A 24,325-nucleotide genomic window follows, 5' to 3' on the forward strand; every position below is an offset into this window, starting at 1 on the left:
ATCTACCTGCCAGGAGGGTGGAGCAAGGTGGGGTTTGGCCTCTGCACCCAGGGAACAGGGACAGGATGAGAGGGAGCAGCCTGAAGTTGTGCTATGGGAGGCTCAGGTTGGACATGAGCAGGAACTTCTGCATGGAAAAGGTGCCAGGCCTTGGAAAGGGTGGAATCCCCACCCCTGGAGGTGTCCAAGGAATAAATGAAAGAATCCCAGACTGGTTTGGGTTGGAAAGGACTTTAAAACCCATCCATGGGCAGGAACAATCCCACCATCCCAGATTGCTCCCAGTTCCATCCAGCCTGGCCTTGGACACTTCAGGGATGGGGAATCCAGGATTTCTCTGTGCCAGATGGAGATTCCTCCCCATCTCAAATATGATTTGTCCTTGTGGCTGGTGACAGGGTGGGGATGGGTCGCAGCTTGGACTCGATGGTCCTGAAGGGAATTTCCAGCCTCAGCGATCCTGGGGTTGTGTGAAATCAGAGTTTTGATTTGGCTTATGGTCCTTCAAGACCCCACTGAACCCAGGGGAACCCAGGATTTCAGGATTTAAAGGCTGAGGGTACAAATGTGTGATGGGCAGAGGGGGTTCCCCAGTCTGTGGTTCCCAAAACAGGGAGTTTGGATTTTGGGTGCCTGGGTGGGAACTGGAGCCTCCCTTCTCCCAGAATCCAAACCAAATCCCAAATCCACACCCTGCAAATGGTGCCAGTCCTTGTGAAAATCCCACACATTCTCAGGTGAAAAAAATCCTAAAAAAAATCCCATTGCACTTATCAAAGCAGCAGAGGAGCTGCGCCCGAGGAATAAAAATCCTAGGAAATTTGGTTTTTAACATTTTTTTAATATGTTTTTTAAAATTTTATCTCTTTCCCTGCAGAGAACCCCCGGGAGTCCTGCTTTGACCCAGGCTCCATCAAGAATGGCACCAGGGTGGGCACAGACCTGAAGCTGGGCTCCACCATCACCTTCTACTGTGATGGGGGCTACGACATCGAGGGGGGCCCCACCCTCACCTGTGTGATGGGAGGGGATGGGAAACCCACCTGGAACAAGCCACGCCCCACCTGTACAGGTAAATCCCACGGGAAGGGGCTGGGGGGAGGATCTGCCCAGAGCTGGACCCCTCAATGCATCCTCCATGGAAAAATGGGGGTTAATTCACAGGGGTTTTCTCAGTTTTTCTATAATTTTTTAGGGGTTTTACCAGGAATTAGATTTCATTGTTTTTCAGGGGTTTAACAGCTCTTTTTTTAAAGGAAGAGCTGATTTTGGGGAGTTTTCTTGAGGGTTTTCTTGGAGACAGACAGGAAACTGGACATGACTGATTCAGTGCCTGGCACAGGACAGGAGTCAGGAATCCTCTTAAACCTTGGCTAAACCTGATCCTTGCCAATCCAAACCCTCAGTCTTGGGTGTTGCTGAGCAGGGACAGAGCTCAGTGACAAAACAAGGGGTTTTTCCTTAGGGTTTATCTGTGGTTATTTTATTTTCTTTTCTGACTTCATGGTTTGCAGTCAGATTTGAGCTGAGAAGGGGATCAAGAGGCAGCTGGTGGGGGGAAGGAGTGAAATCCCTAATTTGGGAAGGCTGTGGCAGGAAAAACTGAGGAAAGGTGGCAAAAGGAGCTCATCCCCAGCTGTGAGTGGGGAACAGAGCAAATCCCACATTAGTTAGTGGTTTGATAATTCCAGCACAAACTCAGGGTGGGATAAACCTGATTTTTCCAATGAGAACTTTCAGGCAGCAGCACCTGGAGCAGGGGATGGTGGCTGGGGACATTTCCAGGCTCCAGGGATGCTCCATGATCCTTTTCCCTTGCAGCTCCCTGTGGCGGGCAGTACACAGGCTCAGATGGAGTCGTCCTGTCCCCAAATTATCCCCAAAACTACACCAGTGGCCATGTGTGCCTGTACTCCATCGTTGTGCCCAAGGACTATGGTACCATGCTTGGAATTTTTATGGGATTCTCTTCTTATTTGCTGGGTTTTTAATGATAATTTTTCTAAGTTCATCCAGAACTGGAGATAAGGAAGATGGGAGAGGAGGTAGCAGGAGAGGTAGCAGGAGGTGCTGTTGGGTGCTCTTTGTGCTGGAGTCAGAGAAAATTCTGGATTTGTCCAATTTTGTCCATTGCAGCTAATCAATAATTATAATTCCTCAGTGGAATTCTGCGCCTCGTGTTCCCTAGGCAGGGAAAGGGTAATGAGCCACAGGAAATTCCCAGTGGGCTGGGAATCAGTGGGAAAATGTTGAGTTAATGAAGCCAGGGGAGTCTGGTGCTGCCTCTGGAATTTGGGGATAAATAAAAGGCTCCCATTTTTCCAGGCTGTCACTCCCTGCCTGGAATAAAGGCAGCTGAAACGCAGGACAGAGGTTGTGCTGGGAAAAGAAATCCCAGTTTGGAATGTTGGGAATCCTGGGGGGTCAGGGCTTGGACTGGACGGTCCTTGGGGTCTGGTTCAGCTCAGGGGATTCTCTGAGTCCATGAAAATGCCTTGGCCCCAGAGGCTGGGTGTGGAGGGCGGTGTAGGGACAGCAATGGGGTGGCAATGGGATGACAGTGGGGACAGCACTGGGATTGAGTGAGGATGATGGTGTAATGACACTGGGGACAGAAGTGTGGTGGCACTAGGGACAACAGTGGGACAGTAGTATGGTGACATTGGGGACAGCAGCATGGTGATGCTGGGGACAGCAGTGGGATGGCAGTGTGGTGACATTGGGGACAGCAATATGGGGATGCCAGTGTGGCGGCACTGGGAACAGCAGTGTGGTGGCACTGGGGACAGCAGAGGGATGACACTGGGGACAGCAATATGGGGACGCCAGTGTGGTGGCACTGGGAACAGCAGTGTGGTGGCACTGGGGACAGCAGTGGGATGACACTGGGGACAGCAATATGGGGACGCCAGTGTGGTGGCACTGGAGACAGCAGCGTGGTGATGCTGGGGACAGCAGTGTGGTGACACTGGGGACAGCAGCGTGGTGATGCTGGGGACAGCAGTGTGGTGGCACTGAGGACAGCAGTGGGATGGCAGTGTGATGACACTGGGGACAGCAGCGTGGTGATGCTGGGGACAGCAGTGGGACAGCAGTGTGATGACATTGGGCACAGCAGTGTGATGGCCATGGGGACAGCAGCATGGTGGCACTGGGGACAGCAGTGGGATGGCAGTGTGGTGGCACTGGGGACAGCAGTGGCCGGTGCCAGCCCTGTCCCTGTCCCCACAGTGCTCTTCGGGCAGTTTGCCTTTTTCCAGACGGCGCTCAATGACGTGGTGGAGGTGCACGATGGCCCCACGGAGCACTCACGGCTGCTCAGCTCCCTCTCAGGCTCTCACTCAGGTAGGGAGCTGCTCCCTATCCCCTGTCCCTGTCCCTGCTGGAGACAGCAGCTTTGTCACAGCTGTCACCCAACACCCACTCTCTGTGGCTCATTCCTCCACCTCTGTGTCTCTCCTGTTTTCCCTCCTCCCCATCCAGGGGAATCTTTGCCATTGGCCACCACCAACCAGATCCTCATCAAATTCAGCTCCAAGGGTCAATCCACAGCCAAAGGCTTTCATTTCGTCTACCAAGGTGAGTTCAGGTGTGTTCTGGAAGTGTCCTCGGGTCGCTCCCAGGGGTGTCCTGAGTGTCCTGAGCTGCTTTTGGTGTCTGGGGGTTCTGAGCAGGGAATATCACAGGGAATTAGGATTCCTTTGGGAGCAGAGCTCTGGCAGGGCTGCTCTGGGTGCTTTGTATTCTGCCCTTTCATTCCCACTCAGCCTGAACCCTGCACATCCCAGGATTACCATCAGCCCCATCCCAGCGTCGTGCCCGGAGTCACACAGGGAATTTGGAGATTTATCTCCCAGCAATTCTCCCCAGTGGCATTTTTAGCACTTTCGCTGGGTGCAAGCAGCTGAAATCCCGTCTGGCAGCTCGGAAATCCTCCCTGTGTGCGTGTCACAGGCTCGGGGCTGTCACACTGCTGCCCCTTGATCCTTTCAGTAACAGCTTTGTGCTGCGCTGGGCGAGAACAACTCGGGGATTTTATGGGAGTAAATAGCAAATGATGCATGGAACAGTGGGAAAGCAGAAGGGATTTCTCACCCACGTGCTCCCTGGAGTTATCTGTGGGAACATCCAGGCTTGTGCTGCAAAGAGGGGACAGACACTGGCACGACCTGACCTGAGCCTTCTGCAGGGGTGAAGCAAAGCATGGTTTGGATTTTGGAGTAGTTGGAGATCTGTTCTCTTGAATTCCTGCCTAATGAGTGTGAAACAGCCGTGGTTGTGATTGTAATCTTCAAAGAGCTCAGCAGAACAAAGGTTTTGATGAAAGCAGGGAAGGTTTCCTCCTCCCTCCTGCAAGAGCTTGCACGGGAAGCAAGGGGAAAAGGGCGATCCTGATTTGGATCTGCCTGGCCAGACTCTAATTAGCTAAACACTCATAAATTTAAAGCAACTCAGAGGAAAATATTAATTGAATTCTTCCTTGGCAATAGACCTGGGTTTTTTTGATGGGTTTTTCTCCTCACTTACCTGCCAGACTCATTCCTGTCTTTGTAATTCCCAGTATTCAACAGGAAAATCAATAATTTTAGCACCATCACAACTTAAATCCCCCTTTTCTCTCTTTTCCAAAGGAGATTTTTTTCCCAATTACTGTTCCTTCATGACCATGAGGCCCAGGGAGCTGAGGAACCGAAAGGCTCCTGCATTGGGTGACAAAACAATGTTTTGGGAAGCCACTGCCAAATCCTTTGGTTCCCCTGGGTAAAAACAGCCTTTTGGTGTGGGGAAAGTTCTCTGGAAGGAGGCAGTGGGGGGATTCTGGATGTCCCAGCTGCTTTTATTTCAAGTATAGAATCATTAAATCATTAAAGTTAGAAAAAACCTCCAAGATCTTCAAGTCCAACCTTCATCCAGGTGCCCCCATGCCCACCCAGCTGTGTCACCAAGTGCCACCTCCACTCGGTCTGGCATGGAGCCACTTGAACTCAGATCACCTGAGCTGGCAGAACTGGGAGTGAAATGTTGTTTTTTTTCTCTTCTCAGTGGTCATGCTTGGATTCAGCTCACTTTTGGGGTTTAGGTGCTTTGGGATTTAGGAATGATCAGTCAATGGTCATGCTTGGATTAAGCCAATCTTTAGGATTTAGATGCTTAGGGGTTTAGGAGTAATCACTCAATGGTCATGCTTAGATTAAGCCAATCTTTAGGATTTAGGTATAATCAGTCAATGGTCATGCTTGGATTAAGCCAATCTTTGGGATTTAAATAAAATCAAGTTGTGGTTATGCTTGGATTCATCCTCTCTTTGTGATTTAGATACTTTGGGGTTTTGGATACAATCAGTCAGTGGCCAAGTTTGGATTTAGCCCCTCCTTGGGGTTTAGATACAATTGGTCAATGGTCATGTTTGGATTCAGCCCCTATACTTTAAGGTTTTAGATACAATCAGTCAATGGCCAAGTTTGGATTTAGCTCTTCCTTGGGATTTAGATACTTTGGGGTTTAAGTACAATCAGTCAATGGTCATGTTTGGATTCAACTCTGATACTTCAGGTTTTTAGATACAATCAGTCAATGGTCAAGTTTGCATTCAACCCCTCGTTGGGGTTTAGATACAGTCAATGGCCAAGTTTGAATTCAGCCCTTCCTTTGGGATTTAGATACTTTGGGGTTTAGGTACAATCAGTCAATGATCATGTTTGGATTCAGCCCCAATACTTTAGATTTTTAGGAACAGTCAATGGCCAAGTTTGGATTCAGCCCCTCCTTGGGGTTTAAATACTTTGAGATTTAGATACAATCAGTCAGTGGCCAAGTTTGAATTCAGCCCTTCCTTTGGATTTAGATACTTTGGGGTTTAGGTACAATCAGTCAATGGTCACGTTTGGATTCAGCCCCTCCTTGGGGTTTAGGTACAATCAGTCAATGGTTGTGTTTGGATTCAGCCCCTCTTTGGGGTTTAGATAAATCAGCCAATGGCCAAGTTTGGATTCAGCCACCCTTTGGGATTTAAACACTTTGGGGTTTAGGTACAATCATTCAATAATCATGTTTGGATTCCCCCCCTGACACTTCAGGCTTTGGGTACAATCACTCAACAGTCAAGTCTGCACCCAGCACCTCTCCGCATTCAGACGCTCAGTAATTCCAGTGTAAAACAGACAAATCTTCTCTCCACCATCTCCCTGCCAGCACTAACTCTGTTTTGCCTGTGTCCTCCCTGTGTGCCAGCCGTGCCCCGCACCAGCGCCACGCAGTGCAGCTCGGTGCCGGAGCCGCGGCACGGCCGGCGCCTGGGCAGCGACTTCGCCGTGGGCGCGCTGGTGCGCTTCGAGTGCAGCCCCGGCTACAGCCTCAGGGGCTCCCCTGCCATCCAGTGCCTGGCCATGCCCGGGGCCCTGGCCCAGTGGAACTCCTCCGTCCCCACCTGCATGGGTAGGTGCCACCTTGGTTTTTTTAAAGTTTTTCTGAGTTTTCTGGTGTTTGCGTTCTTGTCGCGCGCTTTATGTAAATAATTATTGTTCTGCGTTCTTTTATGGAGGAGGAGAAATTTTATGGGCTGTTGGTTTGTCCAGTGTCATTGGACAAGTGGCATTGTCACCCTCCAATCCACTGTCACTTTTGGAAATCTATAACTGTTAGAAATTAAAAGCTCTCTTTTTACCTTGAAAAGAGCAGCGTGTCCACGGAGTTTTATTTTAAGAGGAGAAATTTGATGGGCTGTTGGTGTGTCCAGTGTCATTGGAGAGGTGGCTCTTCCACCCTCCAGTACACTGCCACTTTTGGAAATCTATAAATGTTAGAATCAGAAATGAAAAGCTCTCTTTTTACCTTCACATCATTTTATTTCCTATAGCAACAGGTAGGTGGCACTGGGAGAGGTGGGAGCAGGGTGGGTGGCACTGGGAATGTTGTTGGGAGCTGTGCTGCTCTCTGGGTTGTCCTGAAAGGGGACAGGGGTTGGATGTTGGTGGTGTTTGTGGGTCTCTTCCAGCTTGAAGAAAAATCAACAGCAAAACAAAGCACTAATGAATTGAAATGTAAATGAATGAAATGTTCAAGACTTCTTTAGAACCTCTTGTGGTTCTGTCCAGAGAGGTTGTGGCTGTCCCATCCGTGGAAGTGTGCAAGGCCAGGTTGGACAGGGATTGGAACAATCTGGGATAGTGAAGGTGTCTGGGAGAAGGGATTTGGGGATCTTTAAGGTCCCTTCCCACCCAAACTGTTCCATGGTTGTCTGATAAAAAACAAAGCCCAGCCTGGCTCTGAATAAGAACAGTTTAACCCCAAATTCCAGGGAATTGACATTTTTGATCCAGTACTCTTGTGAGATCTGGGACAGCATCTCAAATAAATCAGATCTGGCTGAAAGCTGCTTTCACATCCTCTGAAGGAGAGGATGAAGATCATCCTCGTGTGCTCCCCACACCCAAGGAATGTGCCAAAAGTTGCACGAAAAAGTTACTGGAAAGAGGATTATTCCTAAAATCTCATCCTTAAATCACAACCAGCTCTCGATTTCTTGTAATTTTAACAATGTTTTTTTTTAGCAAAACCAATTCCTTGTGCTTTCCTCCCGGCAGTGCCCTGCGGGGGGAACCTGACGGAGAGGAAAGGAACCATCCTGTCCCCAGGCTTCCCTGAGCCCTACCTGAACAGCCTCAACTGCGTGTGGAAGATCACAGTGCCCGAGGGAGCAGGGATCCAGGTACAGCCAGGACAGACAGCAGGACACTCGGGGTGTGCTGCTCTCACATGATGGGAAATTGCTGTTCCTCGTAGGACAGGGATGGGTTGATGTGGAATTCTCTGGAATCAGGGATTTATTTATTTATAGCCAGGATTAGGCAGGGACTCATTGGTGACGTTTATTGTGACGGTGTTCACAGGGGTCTTAGGATGAGGGAAGAGATGAGGATCTGACTCCATGTTTCAGAAGGCTTGATTTATTATTTTATGATATATATTCTATTCTATTCTATTCTATTCTATTCTATTCTATTAACTATACTAAAAGAACAGAAGAAAGGATTTCATCAGAAGGCTAGCTAAGAATAGAAAAAGAAGGAATGATGACAAAAGCTTCTGTCTTGGACAGACAGTCTGAGCCAGCTGACTGTGATTGGCCATTAATTAGAGACAATTAACATGAGACCAATCACAGATGCACCTGTTGCATTCCACAGCAGCAGATAATCATTGTTTACATTTTGTTCCTGAGGCTTCTCAGCTTCTCAGGAGGAAAAATCCTAAGGAAAGGATTTTTCAGAAAATACCACGGCTGCAGCTTGTGACCAGGCAAGGAGCTGTGCCAGGGGAGGGGCAGGTTGGATTTAGGGAAAGGTTCTCCTTCCCCCAGAGGGTATTTGGGCACTGCCAGGGTCCCCAGGGCATGGGCACAGCCCCAGGGATGCCAGAGCTCCAGGAGCATTGCCAGGGAGGCACAGGGTGGGATTTAGGAAGAGCAGGCCCGTGGTCCCTCAGTGTGACCCTTACTCTGGCACAAAAGAGGGGGAATTTGAGTTAAATTTTAGTTTTTTATTGTGATTGTCCAGGGAGGCTGTGGATCCTCCAGCCCTGGAAGTGCCCAAGGCCAGGTTGAGTAGGCCTTCCAAGCTGTTCCACTCTTGGATAGTGGGAGATGTTCCTGCCCACAGCAGAGATTTTGGAACGAGATGAGTTTTAAAATCCGTCCCAAACACTTAAAATTCTTTGGGTCCCCCACCAGTGCTGAGGTCTGCACTTCCACATGTCACCAGGATCTGCTGTCACCCATCAGCTTCTCTGGGACTTCCAGGAGGGCAGAAAGCCCTTGGAGAAAGATTTTGGCTTTTCAGGACCTGAAACAGCTTCAGGGAGGGGTCTCAGTGCAGCCCCCAGGGAGGGAATGACCACGGAGCTGGAGCTGGATCCATCCTGGCTCCACTTCCCTCAGTGTGACCCCTACTCTGGCACAAAAGAGGGGGAATCTGGGTTAAATTGTAGTTTTTTATTATGATTGTCCAATGAGACTGTGGATGCTCCAGCCCTGGAAGTGCCCAAGGCCTGGTTGAGCAGGGCTTCCAACCTGTTCCACTCTTGGATAGTGGGAGATGTCCCTGGCCACAGCAGAGATTTTGGAACAACATGAGCTTTAAAATCCATCCCAAACTTAAAATTCTTTGATCCCACATTTTTGGGTCCCCCACCAGTGCTAAGGCCTGCACTTCCACATGTCACCAGGATCTGCTGTCACCTGGTCACGACCCATCAGCTTCCCTGGGTCTTCCAGGAAGGCAAAAAAAGCCCTTGGAGAAAGATTTTGGCTTTTCAGGACCTGAAACAGCTGCAGGGAGGGGTCTCAGTGCAGCCCCCAGGGAGGGAATGACCACGGAGCTGGAGCTGGATCCATCCTGGCTCCACTTCCCTCAGCGTTCTCCATTATTAGATCTTAATTCCAGCATCGCTTTACCCCCTTTTTTGCGCAACAATTAAAGGTTAAACAACTGTAAATCAGGGAAGGAGGTGAAATTGAAGCTTTCTTGGTAACAGCACTCAGGAGCAGGATTTTTATGTAATCAGGGTAGAAGCTGGCACTTCTGCCATGAATTATTCATTCCCGGAGCAAACCTTCCTGAGTGAATTAATTTATACACGTGGCAGTAAATAGATGCAGATCCCTTGTGAATCCACATGTCAGACTAGAATTAGGACCTTAAAAATGTTTATTCCGTTAAGCTGGAGGAGGGGGGGAGAGAGGAGAATAAATAATTTAGGCGGTGTAAGAGCAAACAAAACGCTCATTCTCACTCAGCTTCCAATAATGTAAATCACGAGAGGGGTGTAATGAGGCAGGAAAAAAGGGAAAAAAGGGTCAGTGATGGCTCCGTGGGGGTCACTGAGATTCCTGCTGGGTGAACTCCGCTCACTTTCTGCTAAAAAAAATATTTGGGAGGAACTTTACAGCCGGTTTTATTACCCGGAGTAAATCAAGGAGGAAATGGCTTCAATGGCTGAAGTGGGGGCATTGATTTTGGTTTTATTATTTATTATTTTATTTGATTTTGGTTTTATTATTTATTTTCAAACGGGGGGTTTTGATTTGTTGTGCAGCAAGGCAGGGGTAAGTGGGGAATTGGGGTGGATGAGGAAATCAGGGAAGAAGATATGGAGAGAAAGGGAGAAGGTTCACACGTGTGTAGTCAAAGTTTGAGGGCAGTGAAATCTCCTCACTGCTCATTTTTCCCAATTTTCCAGCACTCTCCTTGTTTGGAGCCAAGCTGTACAACTCATTTATGCTCCTGATTTATCTTTGAGATTCCTTTTGGATTTGTTGGGGTTTTTTGCCTGCCAATTCAATTTGAGATACCCAATGTTGGAAAATTTCATCCAGACCTTTCAGCTTAAATCTGAATTTTCCCCAAAACAGGTGGTTTTTACCCAGGTTTTCTGCCTCACTCTCACCCCATTCACCAAACTCGGGTTTTTAATGGGACACTGAAAGCTTTGAACCATCAGCATTTAGGATTTAGGCAAAATCCTTGTTAATGGTAAACAAAGCTGAGCAATTCCTTGGAGATCCTCACTCAAGCACGAGCTGCTTTTCGGTATAAATGCAGATTTCCCAGCTCTGCTTTTCAGTATAAATGCAGATTTTTCAGCTCTGTTTTTCTGTATAAATGCAGATTTCTCAGCTCTCCTGATGTTTCTCATCCAAGGATTTGTGTTGTTGTTCCAACTAATGGAGCCAAGTGACTTCCTAAGGCCTCCAAACCTTGTGGGGCATGGCAGGGAAAGGTGAAATCTGAAAATGCACTCGAGTGATCCCTCTAAAAGCTGAGGAACAAGGCTGGAACTTGATTGGATTTTTAAAATCCTGTTGTTTAATGTGAGGTGGTTTTTGGGTTTATTTTATCTCCGGGGTGCTGCTGGTTGCTCTCATTTGAAAGGGCTCAAAGTCTTCAAGGATTTCTCCAAATGGGGGAAAAAAGCTGGGATTTTCAGCAGCTGTAAATGAGCTGGGCAGTTCCAGGAGCTCTGGAGCAGCAGCAGAAAATAACATTTCTATTTGGAAGTTTTGGGGGAAAAATAGCTGGAAAATCCCAGTGGGAACAGTCAAAGGCAGAATTCTCCAAATTTTGCCAGTGTTGAACCCTCGGAGTGTGTAAACTCAATTAGTGACCCTTTAATTGCTGTTAATTTGATTTATTCCTATTATTTCAAATTTTTTTTCCTTTGTTTTGTTTCTCTCTGCAGATCCAGGTGATCAGTTTTGTCACAGAGCAGAACTGGGATTCCCTGGAAGTGTTTGATGGAGGAGACAACACAGCCACCATGCTGGGGAGCTTCTCTGGTACGTGGCCCTCGAGCCCATCAGTTCCTGCCTCATTTCATTCACCTCACAAAATTAAACTTTAAAAAAGCATCAAAAGCCAGGAATGGATTTCAAGGGAATCATGTGCTCTGTTGGGTTGGGAATTACAATTCCAATTTCTACCTGTGGGAAGGGTTGAGAGGGAGCCTTAAACACAAAACCAGTGGAGTTTTATTCCTGGAAATGGGAATTCCCTCAGCTCTGCTGGGATGTGAGGCCACCACACCTGGCAAGGTGACCTGACCTTGATGTCCCCCAGAAAGGGTGAAAGGCTACAAAACAAACTCTTATTTTTCCTTGGAATTTTTGTATTTCCTTTGGAATCCTTGTGTTTTTCTTTGAATTGTGGCTTTTAGCAGAGCAGGCTCCAGGAGCTTTGAGAGCCTTTCAAATTCAGCACCACTGGCAGAACAATGGCCCAAAACCTCATTTATTTAACAAATGTGCCCAAAATGCCCTGAGCTAGGCAGGAGAAGGGTCTGGGATGGAGCTGCCTTGTCCTGCTGCTGCAGCAGCTTCCAGGGGATGAAGGAATCCCGAATTTTCCCAAATTTTCCCGAATTTTCCCAGACCTGCGCTCCACCCACGCTGTTTCCCATCCCTTGGTGCTTTTTGTCTGTCGGTGGCCAAGCTCCAGGGGCTGAAATCCAGGAAAGGATTTCAGGAAAGGCCCTGGGTATTTCTCAATTGGCCTCGTTAGAAAGAACCTGATCAAAACCAAGAGGAGCTCATTAAGTTGGAAGGACTTTGTGTTGTCAGGAAATCTCTGAGGAGGGGGAGAGAGATCCTCTCTGTGAAAAATGCCCATCAGTTGTTTTTAACATTTTAAAAGTTTAATAGTAAATGTATCATTAAATATTAAAATAATATTTTATATAATTATTTTTCTAATATATTTTATCTATTATAATAAAATATATTGTCTATAATATATAGTATATAATATATGATATATAATATATGATATATAATGTATAATATATTAATATAAAATAGTAATATATTATTATATAATACATATGTTATATATTATACATAATATTATATTATATATTAATAATGTGTATTAATATATAATATTATTATTTAAAGTTTTATTTTACAGATAATAAAAATAGTAACGAAATGGTTATAAAAATAGTAATATAATTAGAGTAATAAAAGTGTTGGACAATTTGGATTAGGACAATATGAGACAATAAAAACAAAGAGTTATGAACAGTCTGGGTATCTTTTCTGGGCAAAATAAGCCCGAAAAAAGGACCCACATTAACAGAGGATTAACCCTTAAAAACAATAACCTGTTGCATATTCATACATCTCATCCATGATGCATAAATTCCGTTCAAACACAGGATTCTGTGTGGTCAGTGCCAACTTCTTCCTCTGAATCCTGACGGCACCTTCATGGCTGAGCAGTCAGGAAGAATTTGATTTCTTCTGATAATGGACCAATAAATTATTTTTCTCTGAAATATTGAGGTGTCCTGTGGCTGCTATCTCATTGCAAGTCCTTTCTTTAAAAAAATATCTTACATAGCTTAGTTTCTATTTTAACATTTTGTTATAACCTAAAACTATATTTAGCACACTACTGAAGAGAATTAATCCAGCATCACTTTCCAACACAACCCATATACCATCCATTTGAATATTTGCCAAAAGCCAGTCATCAAACAGGCATTTCTCACACTCTCCCCTGCCTTTGTGCTCCCCTTGTTTTGCCAGGAACCACGGTGCCTGCTCTGCTCAACAGCACTTCAAACCAGCTCTATCTGCATTTCTATTCCGACATCAGCGTCTCTGCCGCCGGCTTTCACCTGGAATACAAAAGTAAGAGCAGCTCCAGCCTTGATCCCGCAGCTCCTGCGCGATGGGGAGGTGCCTGCAGGGCTGGGGAAATGGGGGAAGGAGCTGCTGTGGCTCCCTGCTCTCAAGGAGGGAGTGATAAATAGAGGAAAGATGGAGCAGAGGGGTGGGATGAGCCTGGTGGCAGTTTTTTGTGGCACAAAGGGTTAAAAAATCCGTGGGTGCAAGGCTGGGATCTGGGTTTGGGAAGTGCTGCTTGCCAGGGACTTCCAGCTCTTGGCATTCCCTGCTGGAACCAGCAGGTCTGGATATGTCCTCATCCCAAAAATCCTGGCTGGAAGAGTCCTCAGAGGTCATCCCCTGAGGAAAGCAGGGTCAGAATGGAGATAAAACTGAATTTGAGCATTTTGATGGAGCTTGAGCTTGGAAAAACTGCAGGATTTGCACAAAGAGCCTGGGCAGGCTCTGCTCACAGCTGAGAGCTGAACCCCATGTTATCACTGTTATCAGTGTTATCAGGGGGGGTTTCTGCAGTGTTTTAGTGGGTGCTGGGGATGTTCCCCTCCCTCCCCTGCTGGATGTGCTCCTGTTCCCACAGCCCAGCACCCTGAGCTGCCCTGGGCACATTGCTGGATCCAGGAATTCCTGTGCTGTGTGCTCAGAGCCCCGCACAGGAGCATTCCCAAGGTGGTTGATCCATCCTCCTTGTCCAAGGGCACCTCTGGAAGCTCTGAGGTGGTGTGGGCACCCCTCCTTTTCAAAAACACCTTAAAAACATCTTTAATGTCCCCTCCAACCCAAATTCTGTGGTGGTGTGGAGCACTTGAGTGGGTTCCTGGTTAGGGATGATCCCAACTCTTCCTGGAATGGCAGCACTTTGCTCCCAGCAAGGCTCATGCCAGTTTTTTTTTGGGAATACAGACCCCAGCACGTGGCTAAATGTGTGATCCTAGCCAGGATCCTTTCGAAAAGAAATCCCCAGTGGTGAGAGAACAAACCTGAGTGAGGCAGGGAAGAGAATCCTTTGGGAAATGGCTGTCAGGTTTGGATGGGGATGACAAAAACTCATTTTCCCCTGGGTCTGTGTTTGATTCCTGATGTCTGATCAGGAGAGGTGGAGGTGCCTGTTATTTTGGATAATACTGGCAGAGAATCCTGGAATATCCTGAGCTGGAAGGATCCACCAGCATCATCCAGTCCAACCCTGGCCCTGCACAGGCATCCCAGCAATCCCACCCTGTCCAAACACTCCTGGAGCTCTTGGGATTGTTCCCATTCCCTGGGGAGCCTGGGGGGAAGAACCTTTCCCTAAATCCAGCCTAAACATTTTGGGGTTATCCTGCAGAGCCAGGAATGGGATGGATGATCTGTGAAGTCCAAAACTTCCTGGAGCTTTTGGGAATGTTCCCATTCCCTGGGGAGCCTGGGGAGAAGAACATTTCCCTACATCCATCCTAAACATTTTGGGGCTGGTTATCCTGCAGAGCCAGGTGTGGGGTGGACGATCCTTGCAGGTCCCAGCTCAGGATATTCCATGATTTTTCCCAGCTCTGCTGCTGGTGAGGGTGAGCCTGGGCTTGTTTGGAGGGAGTTGGGTGATTTAGGACCCTTCCCACCCAAACCAGTGTGAGATTCCCTGCAATGGCACAGCTGGAGCTGCTTTAAAGCCAAGCAGCACTAAAACCTTCCAGGATTTGCTGCCTTTACTCACTGAAACCCTGTCCATTATTGGATCCAGCAGGATTACAGCCACCACAGGATTGGGAGAGGAAAAAATGTGCTCAGCCTGTGCTCTGGGAGCTGCAGGAATCCTCTGGCTGTGACTCTGTTTCTTCTCCAGCTCTATTCCAATCGATAAATCCTTTGAGCACCCTCCTGCAAAAATCACGGCCAGGTTTTTCATGAGCCTGGGGATTATCAGCCCTGTCTGTTTCCTTGGCTGAGGAAATTAATAGGTGTTGATTTTCAGGGCAGCTGGAAATAATGTGATTTCTGCTCTGTTTGTACAATTGGAATCTCCCAGCCCTGAGCCCTGGGTTTGGTTTTTTTTTTTTTCTGTGTTTTTTTCTGGGAGGAAGTTGGGAGAGATGAGCTCAAACAGGGGAGGAAAACTCAGGTTTCTCCCTCACTGTGGCGCTCAGGCTGAGCTCTTACCTCTGCATGCTCCAAAGCCAGGAACAATTTGGGACTGAGTGAAAGGCACTGATGTGAAGGAGAAGTTATTTAAAGCCATTTTCCCTGCTGCCTCTCTGAAGGTCAAGCAGCACATCCAGGAGCAGGGAGGGAAGCGTGACTGGGCTTTGGGAGGAGACTCAGCCTCTCCTTGCTCCTTTTCTCTTTTATTTTCCCCCTGCCTGGGGCTCTGTGGGGAGCAGGAGCCCTTGCAGGGATGCAGGAGGTTATGATGGAGAGGAGCTGCAGGATTCATTTTATATCCCTGGGATGTGCAGAGGGGAGATGGGGGAAGGAGAGGGGAGATGGATGGAGAGGAGAAAATGTGGGAAATGGAGAGAAAAAAATGTGGGAAAAGGAGAGAGATGTGGGTTATAGAAAGAAAAGAAGGAAAGGAAAGGAAAGGAAAGGAAAGGAAAGGAAAGGAAAGGAAAGGAAAGGAAAGGAAAGGAAAGGAAAGGAAAGGAAAGGAAAGGAAAGGAAAGGAAAGGAAAATGAGAGGGAAAGAGAAGGAATAGGAAAGGAGAAACAAAAGGAAAGGGGGAAAGGAAGGGAAGGGAAGGGAAGGGAAGGGAAGGGAAGGGAAGGGAAGGGAAGGGAAGGGAAGGGAAGGGAAGGGAAGGGAAGGGGAGCCCATTACTCCTCACGAGGTGTCACAGGTTGTTAGTTGGGTTTGCAGCAGGACATTCCCAGCTGGAAATGTGGAGATGGAAATGGGCTGTCCCTGGAGAATCCATAATAAACAGAATTTCCCCACCCAGAGTCTGTGGTGGTGGATGGCAAACAGGAGCGGGATAGAACACAAAGCGTGTTCCCATCCCTGCAGGCCCCAGCCCAGCCCCAGCCCCACTCCCTGAGCTCCCACCTCCCTTCTCCCCACAGCCGTGGGTCTCTCCAGCTGCCCGGAGCCCGCGGTTCCCGGCAATGGGCTGAAGATCGGCGAGCGCTACCTGGTGAACGACGTGGTGTCCTTCCAGTGCGAGCCGGGCTACGCCCTGCAGGTACAGCCCCAGCCCCAGCTCCCTGCTTCTCCAGACCTGCACTGCCTCAGGGCGGGACTCTGAACTCCTTATAAAGTGTTTTAGCAAGGTCTCCTCACAGCTCAGTCCCACAAACAATCCTTTTCCTCTCCTCAAGCACACAGAACAATCCTTTTCCTCTCCTCAGTCCCAGAGAACGATCAATTTCCAGCCCCAGAACCAAGGACACCTCTGCAGCTTCAGCCCCAAAAAGTGCAAACAGCAGGGAATGGAGGGGAGCAAACTGGGAGGGTGGGACTGCATCACCTGCAGCTGGAATTGGACAGTTAACCCCATATGGAAGTGGACCAAAATTTATAAAAGTGTGAAATTTTGTGACTCAGGGTCCACCTTGGATCCAACCTGGGTCCATCTCCAGCCTTGTGCTGCCCAAGGTGTCTCCTGTAAAAACCTTCTAATAAATCCCTCCTTTATTCCTGTAACTCTGTTCCAGGTCCTTGAGCATCACCAGAAGGATTCCTGCTTTTCTGGGTTCCCTATATTCTTTACACATCTATTTCTACCTCTGTTGTTATATTTGTGGTCAGTCCCAGTATTTTTCCCTGCCTTTTCCCAAGGCAGAAAGACAAAACACATTCCAGAGCTCCAAGCTGGGGGTCCCAGGTTCCTGTTCTTCCTTGGCTCTTCCAAGATTGAAACCAGCTCTTGGAGACACAAAGTTTAGTCCCTGTCTGTGGGAGAGGATTCAGAGGTGGTTGAATTACCTCACTATTTATGATTATTTTTGTCAATTATGCTAATTTGCTAAATTTGTACAACTGTATTCACTCCCCCCTTAGAGGAATGGGCATTTTATGGACATTTTTCCATATCTTCCTCCAATAAAGACCAGCCTTTAGATGACCTCCTACACTATTATTATCTCCAAAGATAATCCCCAAGTGTGAAAGATAATCTCCAAATCCAGTTGTTTAATTCCTACATTCTTTAAGGCATCACTTTTCTGGTACCCCAGATGCAACAGGCATCTCCCTCTGGATCAGATCCATCTTGCAGGGAATTTTTTCCTTCCAGGACACGGAGGGGCTCTCCCCTTTGTTTTCCATCCACCTCCCAAACCCCTGTTTTGTTTTCCATCCCTGCAGGGCCACTCTCACATCTCCTGCATGCCGGGCACGGTGCGCCGCTGGAATTACCCTCCACCCCTCTGCATTGGTAAGGAATCAACTTCTTTCTACCTGGCTGATATTTATAACACTTCCCTAAAATAAAACAAGGCTAAAGAGCTGATTTAGAGAAATTTCAGGTTGGTTTTGCAAGTGTGAGGAAACATTGGGTTGCCAGGGAAATTGTGCCTGAGAAGTCCCCGTGGGCTGCCTGGAGTGCTTTGTTTTGGATGTTACAGATGTGGCTCTAGCACAAAATGTGAAACACAGAATTATCCCCCATTCAGAAGGGAAACCCTCCAATTTCCTCATGCTGGAAGCAGGTTGGTTTTATGGCTGGAGGATTTTTTTCCATCTGAAGCGTGGTTTATTTCTGTGGGATGTGTCTGATACCACCAAAGCTGCTCCTTTCACCGGGGTCTGGTCTCTCCCAGGATCCCAACTTGCTATGGCCACTCTGCTGTCCACAGGTCACTTGTCCAGGTCACTGTTTGCCCTCAGATCTGTTCAGATGTTCAGGCCTGGACATTCCATTTTCCCTGTGGAAGAGGCCTGGAGGTGAATGGAACTTGCAGGAGGTTTTTAAAAATTATTTTCAGTCATTTGCTTTTAGCAAATGTAGATGTTTAATATTCATATTGCACATTTTGCAGCTCTGAGAGAGACATTTATGCATTTAATAGCTTTAGTTAACAGTTATTTTGGGCTCCTGCTGTTCCAGCTTACATCATTTGGCTTTAAAGTAATTATAAGAGCCAACAGTTCTTTTATCTGATGATCTGCAGGCCAGGAATAAATGGAGAGATATTTCCAGGAGAATGACTGAGCTAAAGGGCCCGTTCCCCTGGAGCTGCTCTGAATGGAAGCAGAAGTCCTTGGGCTCAGCTGGGAGATCCCAGCATGGAGGAGGATCCCAAAAGCTGCCAAACCACAAGTTTTGTTCTTTGAATCAGCACCAGCCTCCCAACCCAGCAGAATTTTGGCTATGCCTGTATTTTCCCCTCCTTGGGAAAGGCCAGGCTGCTGCAGAGAGGCAGAAAAACATCTGGAGCCACTCCTGGAGGAGTGAATGTCACCTTTGTGGGTGTGACAGTGCTGGGGCTCTGCCCTGTGCCCACCAGAGCCCCTGCTCCAAGCACAGTTTGATTTTCTGCTGGCCTGCTTCCTCCAGCTGCTGGGCACCTAAATAATTCAGCAGCAGTTCTATTAAAGAGCCATTAGGAGGGAAAAGAAAGAGAAATCTTCTGGGAGAAACCTTGTTAGGAGCAGGTCTGGGCTAATGAGATATTGGACAAAGAGCCTGTGCCTGGCTGTCACAGCGAGTTAGAGAACACCTGGCTGGATTCAGCTGGGTGCTGCTGCTGGGACCACGTGGAGGTCATCCAGATAAGTGTGAGGAGGTGCTGTCAGTGCTTCAATTTCATGTGGTGCCTTTTGTAAACATATTTTTGTGCTGCCGTGGCTGGCAGTGGGCTGCAGGCAGCGAGCAAACACTCCGTGCTGGGTTTATCAGTGACAGACTGCCCAGAGATTGGCAGGGGAATGGAGAGGCTGTAACTGGGGTCAGAATAGCATCACTCAGCTTCTTCACAGTCATTCTTTGAGCTGGTGAAGGTGTCAAGAAGTGCTGGTGCCTGGTTTGGTGCAATGTCTGTGGGCAGAGCAGGTGTCCATCCCCTCTGTCACTGCTCACATCTGGCTTTCCATTTCTGGTGGCCCAAACTGGATCCCTGGGCTCAGTCTTCATCTCCTAAGGGCAGGAGAAAGGCACATCCATTCCTGATGTGGCCCTGGAAACTTGGTGCTGGTTCCTTTTTCTCAGCTGAGTCTTTAATTCCTTCATTTCCCATGGCCCTCACCCAGACAAGCCCCTCAGGGATCCTGTGACTGGATCCTGACCATGAACCCTGTTGTTCTTCCAGCCCAGTGTGGAGGAACAGCAGAAGAGATGGAAGGAGTGCTCCTGAGCCCAGGATTCCCGGGAAATTACCCCAGCAACCTGGACTGCACGTGGAGGATCCTGCTGCCTGTGGGGTTTGGTGAGAGAGATGGGTTTGGGTCGGTGCCATCGCAGAAGAGGGGGTGAAAAATCAGAGAATCCCTGACTGGTTTGGGTTGGGAAGAACCTCAAGATCATCTCATTCCACTCCCTGCCAGGGAAATTATCCCAAAGTGCTCCAAGCCCCAGCCTGGGGCACTGCCAGGGATCCAGGGGCAGCCACAGCTGCTGTGGGCACCCTAAACCAGGACTTCCCCACCTTCCCAGGGAGGAATTCCTTCCTAAGCTCCACTCCAAAGCTCCTCTGTGTCAGTTTGAGGGTTTGCCCTGTGTCCCCAGGGCAGTTAAAGTCCTGCTGAGTGCCCAGGGTGTCCTGGGCTGTGCAGGTGGGCAGTGATGGGGTTGGAGCTGGGATTGGTATTGGGATTAAAACAAGGGTTAGAGCTGGGGTTGGAGCTGATGTTGCGGTTGGGGTTGGAGCTGGGATTGGAACTGGGAATGGTGTTGGGATTGAAACCAGGGTTAGAGCTGGGGTTGGTGCTGATGTTGGGGTTGGAACTGAGTTTAAAGCTGGGGTTGGGACCAGGGTTGGTACTGCTGTTGGAGCTGGGGTTAGTAATGATGTTGATGCTGGTGTTGGAGCTGGGTTTGGTATTGGGATTGGAGCTGGGGTTGGTGCTGACTTTTGGGTTGAGATTGGAACTGGGTTTGGTATTGGGATTGGAGCCATGGTTGGTGCTGATCTTGCATTTGGTGCTGCTGTTAGAGCTGAGGTTAGTGCTGGGGTTGGTGCTGGGGTTGGAGCTGGGGTTGGTATTGAGATTGAAGCTGGGGTTGATGCTGATGTTTTGGTTGGTGCTGCTGTTGGAGCTGGCTTAAAGCTGGGGTTGGAGCTGGGTTTGGTATTGGGATTGGAGCTGGGGTTGATGCTGGTGTTGGGGTTGGTTCTGCTATTGGAGCTGGGGTTGGTGCTGATATTGGGGTTGGTGCTGGTCTTGGAGTTGGAGTTAGTCTGATGTTGGAGCTGGGTTTGGTATTGGGATTGGAGCTGGGATTAGTGCTGCTGTTGGAGCTGGTGCCGGTGCAAAACCTCAGCTGCAATTTTAGAGCCCAACTCCTCCTTCCCCCTCTGCAGGTGCCCACATCCAGTTCCTGAACTTCTCCACGGAGCCCAACCACGACTTTGTGGAGATCCGGAACGGGCCCTACGACACCAGCAGCGTCATCGGGTGCTTCAGCGGCGCCGAGCTGCCCGGCTCGCTGCTCTCCACCTCCCACGAGACCACCGTGTACTTCCACAGCGACCACTCCCAGAACAAACCCGGCTTCAAGCTGGAGTACCAGGGTGAGCAGGGACAGCCCTGCCCCGGGGGTGGCGGTTCTTGAGTTAACTCTGTGGTGGTTGAGTTAATTCTGTGGTTGTTGAGTTGACTCCATGGTTGTTGAGTTAGCTTCATGGTTGTTGAGTTAGCTCCATGGTTGTTGAGTTAATTCCATTAATTCTGTGGTTATTGAGCCCATTCCATGGTTGTTGAGTTAACTCTGTGGTTGTTGAGTTGAATTAATTTCGTGGCTGTTGAGTTGAGTTAATTCTGTGATTGTTGAGTTAACTCCGTGTTTGTTAACTCCGTGGTTGTTGATTTAATTCAGTGGTTGTTGAGTTAATTCAGTGGTTATTGAGTTAACTCCATGGTTGTTGAGTTAACTCCATGGTTGTTGAGGTAATTCCATGATTGTTGAGTTAATTCCGTTAATTCCATGGTTGTTGAATTAATTCCATGGTTGTTGAGTTAACTCCTTGGTTGCTGAGTTAACTCCGTGGTTGTTGAGTTAATTCTGTGGTTGTTGAGTTAACTCCATGCTTGTTGAGTTAACTGCATGGTTGCTGAGTTAATTCTGTGGTTATTGAGTTTATTCAGTGGCTGTTGAGTTAACTCCATGGTTGCTGAGTTAACTCTGTGGTTGCTGAGTCAACTCCATGGTTGTTGACTCCAAACCTCCCTGGGCACCCCCTTCCAACCCTTTCCATGGAGAAATTCCTCCTGAACTCCATCCTGCCCCTCCCCTGGCACAGCTTGAGACCATTTCTCCTTGCCCTGTCCCTTTTTCCCTGAGAAATAAAACACAAACACAAATTCCCATTGTGTTTCCCCAGCCTACGAGCTGCAGGAATGCCCCGACCCGGAGCCCTTTGCCAACGGCGTGGTGAGAGGAGCTGGCTACAACGTCGGCCAGTCCATCTCCTTCGAGTGCCTGCCTGGCTACCAGCTCATCGGGCACCCCGTGCTCACCTGCCAGCACGGCACCAACAGGAACTGGGACCACCCCCTGCCCAGGTGTGAAGGTACGGCCTGGGCTCACCTGGGCACCTTGGGATGCTCTGGGAGCAAAGGTGTGGCTGGGAATGAGCTCTTGGAGGGATCCACGAGGTGTTTTGGTGAACATTTGGGGTGTTTTGGCAGCTTCTGAGGGAGGTTTGAGTCTTGGGGAGTCTTGAGCACCAACAGGAACTGGGATCACTCCCTGCCCAGGTGTGAAGGTACGGCCTGGGCTCACCTGGGCACGGCGCTTCAGCTCCTTGGGATGCTCTGGGAGCAAAGACATGGCTGGGAATGGGCTCTTGGAGGGATCCATGAGGTATTTTGGTGAATATTTGGGGTGTTTTGGCAGCTTCTGATGGGGGTCTTGGGGAGTCTTGAGCACCAACAGGAACTGGGATCACCCCCTGCCCAGGTGTGAAGGTACGGCCTGGGCTCACCTGGGCATGGCACTTCAGCTCCTTGGGATGGGCTGGGATTGCTCTGGGAGCAAAGGTGTGGATGGGAATGAGCTCTTGGAAGGAAATGTGGTCTCCATGAGGTGTTTTGGTGAATATTTGGGGTGTTTCAAGGGGTTTGAGTCTTGGGGTGCGGTTGAGGAGAATCTGTGTCTCACCTTCCTGCTGGAGCTGTTATTTCTGTATGGCACAGTCCAGGGGCCTTGGAGTGATAATTCCTTGCTGCTTTATTCCCTCAACAACACCCAGCTTCCATTGATCTAGCTCTGATAAATAAAAATAATCACTGATAAAAGAGTATTGCAGCTCTGAGGACTCTGGGTGTGTCCCTGTCTGCCTCCTTCATGGGTATCTCCTGAATGATCCAGGTGGGAGATCCTCAGGAATCTTCCAAGGTGGTTTTTCTTCTGAAAGCTGTGCTCAGAGGACTCTGCAGGCTGAAGATTCACAATCCAGGCATCCAAACTCATCCAAATTCTCTTTTCCCCCCCCCCCTCATGGCTGTTTCAGCCTTTCACCCCTCGGGCTGCTGGCCGGAATTCTGTGGGATTTGCTTCCAGAAGGGTTTCAGGTGAACCTTTGAGAAGTTCAGAGCTGCTTATTGAAGATTTCCCAGCCCATTTCCCAGGAGCACTGACCTTTATGCCAGCACTGGCTCTGCAGGAGCTGTGCAAGGAGGGAGAGAGGTGATATTTGCCCTCTTGTAAGTCCTTGAACCCCAGAGAACACAAAGAGCTGAATCCTCAGCTGCTCTTTCAGTGCTTGCAGCAGAGAGGAATTATTTCAGGCAAGTTAGGACAAAATCTGGATTTTTCTGTATGCAGAATTGTTACTTTTGTACAAAAAAAAAAAAAAAAAGGAATAAAAATGGGATATAAGGATGTTTTAAGGGGATATTTCCTCACTGGGTTTGTGTTTCTCTCTGCTTCCCTGCAGTGCCTTGTGGGGGCAATGTCACAGCCCAGAATGGGACGGTTTACTCTCCTGGCTTCCCCAACCAGTACCCAAATTCCCAGGATTGCACCTGGCTGCTGACAGTGCCCGTGGGATATGGGATCCACCTGAACTTCACCCTGCTGCAGACAGAGCCCTACAACGACTTCATCACTGTCTGGTGGGTGCAGGGGGTCACTCCAAGGACTCATTTTGGGAAATAATCCTGGCTTTGAAGCAGCAGCAACTGAGAATGGGACCCCTGGGATCCCCTTTGCAAGCTGGGAGCTTCTGGTGTTTTGGAGAAGAGAAGAGAAATTAAAAATTTTTTGAGCTTTCTTTCAATATGAATAAATAAAAATATTATTTATAATGATAATCTCCATTATTTATTAAGAATGGAGATTATCAGCTTCAGGTAGCCACTCTGATTAAAGGGTTTGTGACCAAAGTTTGAGCTTTTGGCACTCAAAGTCTGACCTTCAGAATATCCCCTGGTATTCTGGAGGGGATATTCAGAATCCATTATTTGCTGGGCAAACAGGGAGTGAAATTCCTTTGGGAAACAGGTCCTAATTCCTCAGTTTTTGAGGTTAAAAGTGAAATTTGTGTTTCTGATTGTCCAGCTGGGAGCCAGGAGAAGTTGTAGGGGTTTAACTGGAGCAGGGGTTGTGAAATGTGGATGCGGGAAAAGGGAAGGAAAGCCTAGGTTGGGTTCCTAGGCTTAAATCCTTGGAAAAATCAATTTTTCCTTGTGTTCCTGCCATCAGGGACGGGCCCCAGCAAACAGCCCCACAGCTGGGGGTGTTCACAGGCAACTCAGCCAAGAAATCTGCCCAGAGCTCCTCCAACCAGGTCCTGCTGAAATTCCACAGCGACGGCGCCAACGGGGGCATCTTCGCCATCTACTTCTATGGTCTGAGCTGCTGCTTCCCTTGGGGGGGGGAAATGTTGGGAATATTGGGAATAGATCTGGGAATATGCAAAAAAAATACTCTTTTATCCCGAGTTTTCCACAGTTTTTCAGCCCAGTTTTTTTTTTTAATGAGGTTTTTCAGGCTGGGTTTCCCAAGGAAGTTTTTCAGACGAGTTTTTCTCCACAAGGTTTATCAAACCAAGTTTTTTTCCAGGAAGTTT

The 24,325-nt window shown here is 48.3% G+C and overlaps 1 protein-coding gene across 1 annotated transcript in view; it reads left to right on the forward strand.

Annotated features, from left to right (window-relative positions):
- The window catches only part of LOC128937658 (CUB and sushi domain-containing protein 2-like), a 146,502-nt gene that overhangs the window by 89,450 nt on the left and 32,727 nt on the right, over positions 1-24,325 (forward strand). Inside the window, exons 26-40 of the mRNA XM_054277453.1 lie at positions 878-1,072; positions 1,822-1,938; positions 3,232-3,345; positions 3,484-3,579; positions 6,232-6,435; positions 7,584-7,708; positions 11,236-11,332; positions 13,082-13,186; positions 16,217-16,335; positions 17,460-17,529; positions 19,403-19,519; positions 20,615-20,824; positions 21,635-21,823; positions 23,192-23,369; positions 23,959-24,104. Coding sequence (XP_054133428.1) covers positions 878-1,072; positions 1,822-1,938; positions 3,232-3,345; positions 3,484-3,579; positions 6,232-6,435; positions 7,584-7,708; positions 11,236-11,332; positions 13,082-13,186; positions 16,217-16,335; positions 17,460-17,529; positions 19,403-19,519; positions 20,615-20,824; positions 21,635-21,823; positions 23,192-23,369; positions 23,959-24,104 — 2,082 coding nt within the window. The remainder of the gene's footprint in view (positions 1-877; positions 1,073-1,821; positions 1,939-3,231; positions 3,346-3,483; positions 3,580-6,231; positions 6,436-7,583; positions 7,709-11,235; positions 11,333-13,081; positions 13,187-16,216; positions 16,336-17,459; positions 17,530-19,402; positions 19,520-20,614; positions 20,825-21,634; positions 21,824-23,191; positions 23,370-23,958; positions 24,105-24,325) is intronic.

This window comes from Melozone crissalis, unplaced genomic scaffold (assembly GCF_028551555.1).
Source record: "Melozone crissalis strain CALT ecotype California unplaced genomic scaffold, PUWL_Pcris_2 ptg000020l_1, whole genome shotgun sequence".
NCBI classification, from domain to species: Eukaryota; Metazoa; Chordata; class Aves; order Passeriformes; family Passerellidae; genus Melozone; species Melozone crissalis.